At 34.5% G+C, this 12,155-nt stretch overlaps 1 protein-coding gene across 1 annotated transcript; it reads left to right on the top strand.

Annotated features, from left to right (window-relative positions):
- The first annotated feature begins 1,878 nt into the window (after positions 1-1,878).
- Positions 1,879-2,531, top strand: LOC131687262 (uncharacterized). The gene is made up of 3 exons (XM_058971334.1): positions 1,879-1,962; positions 2,027-2,349; positions 2,483-2,531. The coding sequence occupies exons 1-3, from the start codon at positions 1,879-1,881 to the stop codon at positions 2,529-2,531; spliced, it is 456 nt and encodes a 151-aa protein (XP_058827317.1).
- Positions 2,532-12,155: the final 9,624 nt, after the last annotated feature.

Here is a 12,155-nt window from a genome sequence, read left to right as displayed (position 1 = left end):
AGAAATCTTCATTAATGTTTGTTAATAGAAGATCTAAATAAGGATTGTGTTGATTTTTTATATGGTTTATTTGATTGAGTCCTAGCAATGCAATTTTCTCAAACATATATTGTAATATTTCGTTTTCACCAACGACAGGAAGTAGAATGCTCTCATTTTCAGAGTCAGGAATAAAATCTAAGCTGCGCTGATTAAAATCACTATAAATATTATGTTTAAATTCTGGAGGAAAATTAGAGATTATTTCTTCAGCTGCTTGAAAGAAAATCTCATATATTGATTTGCTAGCTAGATCCGGTGGAAAGTACACTGAGACAAAAATGTGGATTTCATCAGCGATATGTATGGGACATATTCAAATTCTTTGAATTTTGGTGAGACAATAAGATCGGAATTAAATATAGACGAAACTGCGATGAGAACTCCTCCGCCTGACATTCTTTGGGTTAGTCGTAAATCACGATCATCTCTAAAAACATTATAGTCACTACCAAAAACCTCTTCACTTTTTACATCCTCATTCCAACTTGTTTCGGTACCGAGAATTATCGAAAATGAGGAGCCTAATATATTCTTATGGATTTCGTTCATCTTTAGATAGGTGCTCAATAGATAGGCTTTTTTGACTTCACTCTTTGCGCAACTGCTCTTTATAAACTGTGCCTCAAACAACTTTCATAACCGTGGAATCTACTGGATTACCTGCACTACGTTGGCCGATCTGAACTGCATTTGAACTGTATTTTCTCTGGTTCCAAACAATGGAATCACGTTTGATCAATTTAATATACCCTAAAAATCTTGATTTATAGGAAAAAACCTATTTTCAAGTTTTTCAGCACGAAAATTTTTTTTACGCGGTCATTTTTCAACAGATTTTAAATTCTCTAAGTGTTTTGTAATGAAGAAGAAATGACCACTCCAAAGGTATGCTGTGTTATGTACTTTTGTTAAAAGTACTATGCAGTTTTGGAACAACAATATGAAAGTACCCATTATTTTGCATTTTTTTCATTAAAAATATGAAAATTGCTCTCCATTTTTATTAGGAAGCGTCTTTGTTTAAATAAAAATTTAGGGAGAATATTTAATTCTGCATCCAACGACTTATGATAAAAATCGGATGGAAAATAGCAGAGTTTTTAATTTTTTCCAAATTAGAAACTTGCTTGCATGAACTTTTAAGGGGACAGACTCATATAAAATTTTCGAAAAATAGAACTTTTTTGCTCGATTAAGTTTACATTCAAAAGTAAGTGTGTGAACTTTGAGCTAGGAATTGGAAAAAATAACGGAAGATATTATTATAGCATCTTATAGTGCGAGACAATATCTTACTAACCCCATAAGAGTATATGCGAACAAGTTTCTAATTTGGAAAAAAAATTAATAACTCTACCATTTTTCATCCAATGTTGATGAAAAATAGGTCATTGGATGCAAAATTGAATTCTCTCTAAATTTCTAATAAAACAAAGAAAATCGCAAATTTGCGGTTGTTTTTATATTGTGAACCCAAAACCGCAAAGTGTTTTTGACAAAAGAACATAACATAGCATACCGTTGGAAAGGTCATTTCTTCTTCTTTTTAGAACACTCAAGAGATTTAAAATCGGTTGAGAAATGAGAAAAAAATTTTAATGTCGAAAGTCCCAAAAAATAGCTTTTTGCCATAAATCAAGATTTTGAGGATATACAATATTTTTCAAACATTGTGTTGTGTTTCATTTTGGGAGATCTACAACCTATACTAGGTCACTTGAAAAGTACAAAATCACTGTAATGCCGTGTAATCTTGTGAAAGCAGTTATTACGAAATTCATCGTTTGCTGAGAAAGGGACACGGTGCCGAGCGTGTCGGTCTACCTGTCAGCAGTGATGGAACATCTTGCCGCCAAAGTATTGGAGCTGGTAGTAAACGTTGCCCGTGATAACAAGAAGATCACGAACATCCTCTGTTATGTTATCTTCAGTTGCCCATTCGAAATAACGAAGTGCTGGACAAATTGCTCTCCGGCGTTCCCAGGGTGGTTTGTTGCCCAATATCCCAGGCCATTCTGTTGTTAAAGAAGACCGAAAGAAACCGAAGAAATCGATTACCGCCGGAGAGAAGAAGAAAAATGCTGGTGGTTGTGGGGATGGTGAGAAAGCCAAAAATCCCAAGGCTGTCGCTATGAAACTGGCCTATAAGTCCAAAGCTGCACCTGCAAAGGCTTTAGCAGCTGACACTAAACAGATGGCAACCAAACCATCGACGTTTGCAGCCAACAAGCCGAAGACCTTTAAGCCAAAATGGCCCGCCGTACCTGCCAAGAAAGCTGCTCCGAAGAAACTCACCGCCGGCAAGAGGTAAATTCACGCGTCCCCAAAGTTGCCAAAACAGTCCTTCTCAGGACTAACAAAATCTACTTGTAAAGAATCATTGGTGCTTATTTTCCGTTAATGCTTGTTAAATGTTAATTAATTTCCCATTATTTTCTAGCTTGAGCAGCAGCACACCCATTCAAATAGTGATGAATACTTTCGATTAGCGATGACCGATGACCAATCATGGCACACATAACTTGATTTCTGAAAATCCTTCTTTCATTTATGTAAGTAATACAGTAGACTGCACAGAAAAATAATGAATATTTGAAAACAAAATCGGCCCACCCCTGAGTCGATTCCTAGTCCCACCAGGAGAACTTGCACCAAATTTGAAGCAAATAAATTTAGCTACCGGACCTATGTGCGTGAAGTTTGTATGGGATTTTTCGATAATTTACGTAGAGAAAACCCACTATCCTGCATTTTCGCCGCTAGGTGGCACGGCTTACATCATATTACCACTGTAGGTGAAAATAAGAAAGATAATTTAAATATCTATAACTTTGCCGAAAACTGCTAGTCAATTCGGCTTTGTTAAAAGAAGTCATTAATCTTTTAACGAAGTGATGTCTGAGTCAGTTTTGCATGGCGCCTAGTAGTGCATCGCGTTGCGTATCAGTACTCGATTCGCATGAACTAAACATTTTAGTGAAATAATGGTTAGGTTTAGCTCAATAACATTAATTTTTTAACTGGAAAAATGGCATAGTTGGCAGCACTGCCACTAAAAACTAATATTTTTTCTAGACATGACCCGAGGGGTGGTTCAATTGGCACAAAAATTTAGATTTTGATATATTGGCCTTAGATGAACAATTCCTCCAAAATTGGTTCAAATCCGCGAAGATCGATTACACGTGGCTTGATCAGTTCACGCGAAATCACCTATAAATAAAGCCTTTTGCTCTATTCCATTTTTTATTTAGTATCCTGCATCTGACAAGCGGTGTTGGCATTGTAGCTAGAACTTATTTTGAAAGATATGCCGCACTTCCCACCAACCTGGACTCCGCACTTTCAAAGTGCGAGTGATCAAACTGCTACCGAAAACTGCGAATTTGTCAAAACGTATGTATTTCTAGTGATAGAGATGGTACTTTCAAAGACAGACTAGTCGAATTAACCAGTCTATGAGAAGAATTTATTAGAAGAATAGTAAGTGCGCAGTGCGGTTAGAGTCCAGTTTTTAGTGCCACAAGCAATATATTTGTCATCGTTGCACGAATAATATTTTATGCAACGTGTTCAACAGATGTCGCTAGTATACCATTACGTCTGTTTGTCTGTGGCATGTTGATGCTCGTATGAATGGGTGAATCGTTTTCTATTTGCGAATGCGAATTTGTTTAGGGAAAATGGCACAGAAAACGGTCTTGTTTTTCTGTGAAACTCACGAACATTTTTCATTGGTTTATTGATTATTTATCATAGATAATTAGCTTTCTGCTCATGTTTCACGGTTCTAAATATGTCTGCTTTATACTAAAACATTTAGTTGAGCGATACAGTTTTAAATATGTACATTTGTCAATTTGAAATCTTCATGGTTATGTCACACTAGCTAGCACTGCTTAGCATATAGCAAACAAAAATTAATACTTACATAATGTAATTTTTTCTGGAAAAGCATACAATTATCAAGGGTAAAATACAGTTCATCTCTGTTGAATGCGTAGTAATAACACAAAGAGGTGATTCAATAACTATTAAACAGAGAAGAATGACTTAATCAACAAGAATATGCCTATGAATACTTACAGAAGTGTATGGGTGTGAAGAGAAAACAAAGCTGAAGTACAGGATAGTATTGTCTCAGAAGACATAACCTTAAACATAAAATAGAATTGAGGTTTTGTCGATATTTATACATTTCAGATAAGGGCGAATAAATCTTGAATCGACAAACATAGACGACGACGCGCACATGTACAAGAATATATCGATAGGATTGACTACCAATCAAGATATTTTTCATAATATTTAAAAGATACACGAGTTCTTATGAATTTTATGGAGACTATTTAGTGCAGGGAGAAAGATTTCTAAGCGATTTAAAAAAAACGACAAAGTAACAGTTGAACAGTGCCTACTTTATGTCCGATGTTTGGACATAAATCTGGAATTGTATCTACAAATGACGACGTAAGCGAAGTGTCAGAGAAGTGTATATAATATAGTCATAGTTGGTATTGGTTTTAATATCGTTTATCAGGACGGTATACGGGTGATCAGAAGATTAGTGAAACATCGCGTGATGGGAATATTGGTTGGGAGTGACCGGATTCAGTAAAGAATCTTTGAAATATAAGTAAATTCAGTGTAGATTTCTTTTGTCATTTAACCGGCAATGATGTAAAAACTCATTTTGAGTAAAATCTTATAATACCCACTTATCAAATCGTACTTAGTGTTAATTATTCTCAAATTCAATCCGATTTTAATTGCGATTACCGATATTAGAAATTGCGAGGAATGGATGAAAGAAATGAAATCGCAAGTAAAACTTCTACGGTATACCAATTTTCGGTGGAACTAGATAAATCACTACACCATGTGGAAATTAAAGGATTATGGCAAATGTAAAAGAAAGTTATATAGCTTAATGTATTTGAATTTCTTATCATCTGTGTTCCCATCGCCAAGATAACAAGAGTCTTTGTAAATAGCCCATTTGACATCAGATGGGAACTCGACCTGCCGATCGGAAGGGTCTAAGCATAAGAATGAAACTTTCGTCGTAGTACGTGTTGTTTGATACATAAGGCTTAGAAAAGTGAACAGAAATAGTATGGCAACTAAAATCTTGCCATATCGTGTAGTACATATTGGATCGTAATTCTAATATCGCTCCTCAATAGATTAACTTAGCATTTCTCTGAAATGATTTGTATTTTATTACGAATTTGAGTTAAAATATAATTAAACTCTTCTTTAGTTTTTTTGAAGAAAATCATTCCGAAAGTATTGAGAATCCGCGCGAAAGAGTGATCTTGAGTGTGAGAAGGGGTCAAGTAAAAGAAAAGTAAAAGTGGACCACGCTTTGGAAAGTTAACTTAACACATTCGCAAACAAGAACACAAAAACAACCATTAAAACAAAGAAAAACAGAAAGTTATAAGCATTTTACACACAATTATACTTATTCAAAAACACCCAGACGCAAAACATTTTGAACAAATAACTACCTCATTAATTTTAAAACAGCAGACAAACCACAATCAGGAAAACAGAACGGCAGCAAAAATGCAACAGTCGAATGTCAGGAGGCAAGAAATGCCAGTTGCTTGCTAGGAACTAAAAATAAACGTTGAGAGAAATTGAAGTATTTTGTACGTAAAACAGAGAAAAGAAAAAGTAACACAAGCCAACAAAGTGCAACATTGGGGATTTGAAATGTTCGTCAACGGAAGCAAAACAATAATCAAAACGGAAAAACAATAGTCGAAATTCGCTTTTTCCTCTTTGTGACACCCTGTCTTTCATAAATTGACTCGATTTGTTTTAAGTCCAAAAAACTGTCCTATTCACTAGCTTTCCTTTGTTTTTCCTAGAACAAGCGAGAATACACAAGTAGGACGATTATGTATAGTTTAAACTGTTAATTGAAAGTAATTTAAACGAAATCATTTGTTTAAATATTAACAACTTAAAAAAGAATAGAGGATAAACAGAAATCAACTGATGATGCTTATTAGAGTATAACATACAAAGGCGTAATTGATAAAAACAAATTGTATCACTATGTTTAACAGTAATTATCACGGAAAATATATAACAGTAACAAAATAAGTTTGTTTTTAATTGCCTTTTTGGTATCACTGCCTGCCAATGAGATAGTTGAAGAGTCCATGTGTACCAATGCAATTTGTTTCGTTAGCTGGTTAAATAGAAGATCAACTCTTCCCTGTCTCCATTAGGTAAGGTTTTTTGCCAGGCCAAGATTAACGCACCTACAGCGGTTTTTCAATCATTTTTTAGGTTATCAAACCTTTATTTAGATCCAAAATACTACGATAGAGCGAAGCGCGGATTGATCTCTTTTGGCACAAAAAAGATAATTTGTTTTGTAGTAGTCCTGATCCGACCGTTAACGGGCTCAAATCTGATAAAGATCCGTATTTCCACATCCACAGATTGCTTGCCAAATAAAGAATCATTTAGCGAATTTCGACTTCTTGTTCCGTGCACTCTCCGAAATGACCAGCTTAGAGCAGATATTCTTTACGATGCGGAACGGTTTCGTGATCAACTTCTTGCACAGATGCTAAACCTTGTGTACGTGTAGTTGAAACAGAGGTGCTTCGAGTTCTAAGGTAACGCGTTCAACAGATGACGGGGAAGAAAAAATATTATGTATGGATACAATCTGCACTCTTAGAAAAAATCATGTAAATTAAAATCTACTAGGATGCACATAAAGGGAGCGGCCCGATTGATATAAATTTACGTCTGTCCTAAAATTTACATGACAATAAAAACCCAAAATGATACTTTACATGAGATGATGTAAAAGTAAGAATATGACACAAATTTCCACTTGGAGATGTTGTCATTGTAGATGTAATATTAAAAACTTTCCAATGAATTCTTTCATCGAAAAATTATCCAGAATTCGACATAGATCTTTCATTAGGGCTTAAATCGCAAATGTAAACAAACAGCGTTTTCGCTATTATGACATTATGCGACAAAAATACTACAAGATTGAGGTGAAAATTAGTTAAAATGGTTTTTAATTCGATTTATAATTAAAGAAAACAAAACGGCGAAACATGCATTTTCTTCGAGATTTCGACTTAGGCCCTTCTTCTCATATGGAATATAAAGGCTAAACTTACATTTTTAGGCAGAAACGGGGCATATGGCTATTATTCACAAAATTATTCTTTAAATGGCAGTTATATTATATAAATGATAAGCAATATCTACTATGATCATGTCTACTCTATAGTTATTGTACATAAACATTCGAATATTTCGATATTTTCATGAAATTCGGAGAAAAGATGCACGCGCCCTTTCATTTGCATTGGGTTTATATGCGCCCATTTGCTGAGCCCTATTAAAAAGTATACTGTCAAGCTCGCCCATTTACCCAGCCCTACCCAGCAAGACAAAATCAGTTTAGCCCATTTACCGCGCCCTTCTGAAAATTGTGTACACGGTTTAGCCCTTTCGCAATGGTGGTTGCTGAAGGGCGAAATCACGACTGGAATGCAAATTGAGCGTAAGCATTTTTTTAGTTTCTACCCACAGTTAGTTTCTAAAAGCACATAGGAATTAAATTCTTTGTTATATTGTCATAAGGTTTAACCAAAGATGCTTGTCATAAGGTTTAACCAAAGATGCTTTCATGTAGAATGAAAAGCGCCACCAGAACCGAACATTTGATCAAGAACACTCTCTGAATTAATTGTACGAATCAACTCATTTATTGCACCCTTTGATAGATTCCAAGCATCGGCGACTGATGAACATTTAATTTGCCAGAACTTACTTTGAGTGACTATGACTTCTTCCAATGCAGATACAATTTCTTGTACAACGGTTTCGATTACGTGCGGTTTTGTGCGATTAGTTTTATAAACAGGCTTCCAAACATTTTTTTCTAGGGACTTTTCTAGAAAATACATATTGTGGATTCTGAAACTGTAGCGAAAGGCTTTCCGGTTCTACATTTAAGGGGGTAAAAAATTGGATTTCCGGTAGATATGTGTTGCGTAGCATGTTTTGTAAATATTTCAAATTCCGTTGTTTCAACAGCACTACCGAGCATTGTGCATTGATAACGTTGTTCATTTGCTTTTCCACAATGGCGGTGCCTGAGGTACTTACGATGAGCAAAGAAGGATTTCAATGTCACTTCACATTCAAACGCGCACTTGATTAGTTTAAGACTGCGATGAATTCGTTTTTGGAACGCAATTGCATTCCCGCACACAAATTTGCAAATTTTGTTTTGAATATCCACCTTTTTTCAAGAAATTATTACCAGGACGAACAACTACAGACTAAAATAAGACTAAAGGCGGTTAGCCTGATGCTGCCACCTAAAGCAAAAAGCATGTATATTTACGCCATACAAATCACAGAGTTCACTTTTGCGCAGAATGTTTTACAATTTTACTCACCTAAATTTAGAGTCATAAAGTATACTTCAGATTGTGGTGTAAATGTGGGTTATGCAACATAATTCTCAATGTAGTATTATGTATTTATTTAGATACACGAAAAGAAACATAAAATTAGGTCGCATTTTTATTTCAGTCCCAAAATATTTATGTGAAATAAGGTATACGCCACATGTAAAATTCATTATTTTTAAGAGTGATGGCTTCGGGTACTGGTTCTTGAATTGTATATATAACCAAGCCAGCGTGGGCGGTAAAACATGATAATGAGCTATGTTCTATCAACGACTTTGCAGTAGACTTGGGTGGAACTCCCAACTCCTACCAGCAGAAGGCAAAGGATTCTTCACATTTCCTTTCGATCATATCCATATGAGCCTGCTTATAACTGATTCGCTCTCGAATACTTATCTGTGCTTCAATTTCATTGCTTTCATTCTTTTCTATTTCATTGTTCTATTTTACATGGTTGTGGACAAGTTTAACCATCTTGTTCATAACGAAAGCAACTGAGCGATTAGTTGCCCGTGAATTTCACGTGAACTATGGCACAAAATACGTAATATTATTCATGGATCTAATTTTACTCCGTAAACTAGCTCCTGATCCATAGTGTATTGATCACATTCTCATGTACAGATTCGTGGAATAGTTCACAGAACCAAAAAATCACCGAACGATTTCACTTTCCTCATGTAGTTAATATATTACGCATTTTCGTTCATCGGATTGATATTTTCATTTGAACTTTTTCACGAAACTCACCGGATTTATGGATCTTCTCTTGGCCGGGGAACTAGTTTCTGATTCATAGTATATTAGTTACGGTTTACCATTCGTTCTCGTGAAATACTTCATTAAATTATCAAATTTGTTGCATGATATAGTTCATATATCGTAGTATGCAATTTGCTTTCCACATTTTCACAGAATTCAGAATATTATAATTATTAATCGATTTTTGCATCGTGAACTATTTATTGATTACACTTTCTTGATCCAGTTCCTACTACCTCGTTACTCCATATGAAAATCGAATGAAATACAATACCATAATAATGCAAATGGAAATTACGAAAGTCGCCATTAAGATCCTTAAATCATGAATACATTAGTCCGTGTGAGAAATCCGATGGTAAGATCAATAATAAAATATCATGATGTAATCTCAAGTATACAAGATGATGATCAGACAATTACGAAATTACAAAAATCATGACAAACTTCCTGGAATTAATAAATTCTAGAAAACTAGTTGATATACCTAATTCATACCAGTATATCAGCAACGATATAAAAATGAAACACACTTCGTAGAGTAAGTAAACTTCACAAAATTTGAAATCCTATTAACCTCATTACTGTGAGTAGCAGCTTATAGTTTTTCAGAAATTATTTTAATTTTGCTCTCATGTCTTCTATGTCGACTATGTACGGGGAACGTGCCATTTGAGCCAATATATTCTGATTCCTGATTCATGTCGTCAGTTTTTGACCGATTTGTGTGAATTCGGCTCTCAAAGATTTGGAATTTGGTCCATTTTCTGTGACCGATTTCGGAATTAATCCGAATTCCCGTGGGGTACATCCTGTATCCCAGAGCACGGTGTTCCTAAAACCGTTATTATCAAAAAAATGACCATAAATTTGTCATACGGCATTCGAAAGATACAGTATCCAAGCATCTTCTCAGTGAATTTCAAAATGATCCATCGAGGGATTCGAGAGAAATTGCAATTTGAAGTTTTATGACACGTTTCATAAGGCTACCAGCAAACACCCACGGGTTTGGTCCTATCTCTACAAACAAAAATTTTTTTGTCTACTTATTTAGTACATGGCATTCGAAAGATATAGTAATCAAGTATATCTCCTGCAAGTTTGAAAATATTTCATTGACGGAATCAAAATTTATAACGGTTTGGATGTGGTATGCGGTCATAGATGGGTTTTCTACCAGACTTCAAGCGTGAATCCATGTTTGTCCATTGACTATTTAGATCGTTTATACGTGTCGCGGTTTTTAAAGGAAAACCTGACCATTCAATTACATAAATATAATGTACAAAAGGTGTTATTTATATGGTGCACTGAAAAAATATGAAAATAGGGTTGTCTACCAAACGTTTAATATAATGAGTAAATTAAAAAAAAATGGATAAAAGTTGAAATGTTTACTTCAAAAGGCCATATCTCAATGGTTTGTTGACCGATTCTAATTATTTTTTCATTATTGAACAAGTAGACGTTTCATCGTTAATTTTCATTAAGAAGAATATAAAATAGAGTTGCCTACTTCAAACAATAGACAACATAATTATCCTCAATTATATGTATTATCACTATTTAGTGAATATCTTTGTATTCAAAACGATGACCTATACATTAGTTGAATGCAACGAACGCAAACTACAAATCATGGAAAAATAAAAGCATAAATTTAAAAAATATTAAGGTATTTACTGATTCAAATCAATTTATGTTATGATACGGTTTTTGTTGGAAATTTTGTACAATCGCTGGTTGGGTTGACAGATGTTAAAACTGGTCAAAGGGGATGTTATTAGTACAAGTTCATCTGCTCATATCTCTAACTATTGTCAGTTTTATTGTCGAATTGAACTTATCATGAGAATTTGACATTCAGATGTTAATACAGCAATTGCAATCAACTAGTATATAAAAATGGATAGGCAGCTATTTTTAAAACAAAAATATTTACTAAATAATGATAATACATATAGTTGAGATCAACTATATCGCCTATTTATTGATGTAGATGACTCTGTTTTATATTCTTCTTAATGTAAATTAACAATGAAACGTTTACCTGTTCAATAATGAAAAAAATAATTAGAATCGGTCAACAAACCATTGAGATATGGCCTTTTGAAGTAAACATTCCAACTTTTATTCATTTTTTTAGTTTTCACATTATACTTAACGTTTGGTAGACAACCCTATTTTCATATTTTTTCAGTGCACCATATAAATAACACCTTTTGTACATTATATTTATGTAATTAAATGGTCAGGTTTTCGTTTAAAAACCGCGACACGTATAAACGATCTAAATAGTCAATGGGCAAACATGTATTCACGCTTGAAGTCTGGTAGAAAACCCATCTATGATCGCATACCACATCCAAACCGTTATAAAGTTTGATTCCGTCAATGAAATATTTTCAAACTTGCAGGAGATATACTTGATTACTATATCTTTCGAATGCCATGTACTAAATAAGTAGACAAAAAAAATTGTTTGTAGAGATAGGCAGGGCCGTCGAGAGCCGCGCCGGGCCCCGGGGTTCGAAGTACTGACGGGCCGTACCATATATGACTTCTTATTTCAACATCGATTAGAGGAACTATACAAATGCAACCGTTTCAATTAAACTATTTTTTATGAAAATTGTTTATTTGATACGATTCAATGCGTTAGCTTACCAGAGTCGTCAGTATTTTAAATAAGTAATAGATGAAAAAAATAAAAATAATAAAGGAATATTTGTTTGTGGCTGGCGATTAGAATGACTTGCGTCCGATTTGCCATTGCAATTGGAAACCTTTTTTGCCATACAGTCCATATCGCCATCGTTCATACTCCCTTGACGCACGTTAATGCTACCATCGTTAATGCTGCTCAGAATCCGA

Source organism: Topomyia yanbarensis, chromosome 3 (genome assembly GCF_030247195.1).
Source record: "Topomyia yanbarensis strain Yona2022 chromosome 3, ASM3024719v1, whole genome shotgun sequence".
Lineage (NCBI taxonomy): Eukaryota > Metazoa > Arthropoda > Insecta > Diptera > Culicidae > Topomyia > Topomyia yanbarensis.
This window is presented reverse-complemented; position numbering and strand designations above follow the sequence as displayed.

Coding starts and splice junctions, on each gene's coding strand:
- LOC131687262 (XM_058971334.1), top strand. CDS start 1,879: ATGGAACATCTTGCCGCCAAAGTATTGGAGCTGGTAGTAAACGTTGCC. Junction 1,963..2,026: donor TCACGAACATCCTCTGTTAT/GTTATCTTCAGT, acceptor CGGCGTTCCCAG/GGTGGTTTGTTGCCCAATAT. Junction 2,350..2,482: donor AAACTCACCGCCGGCAAGAG/GTAAATTCACGC, acceptor ATTATTTTCTAG/CTTGAGCAGCAGCACACCCA.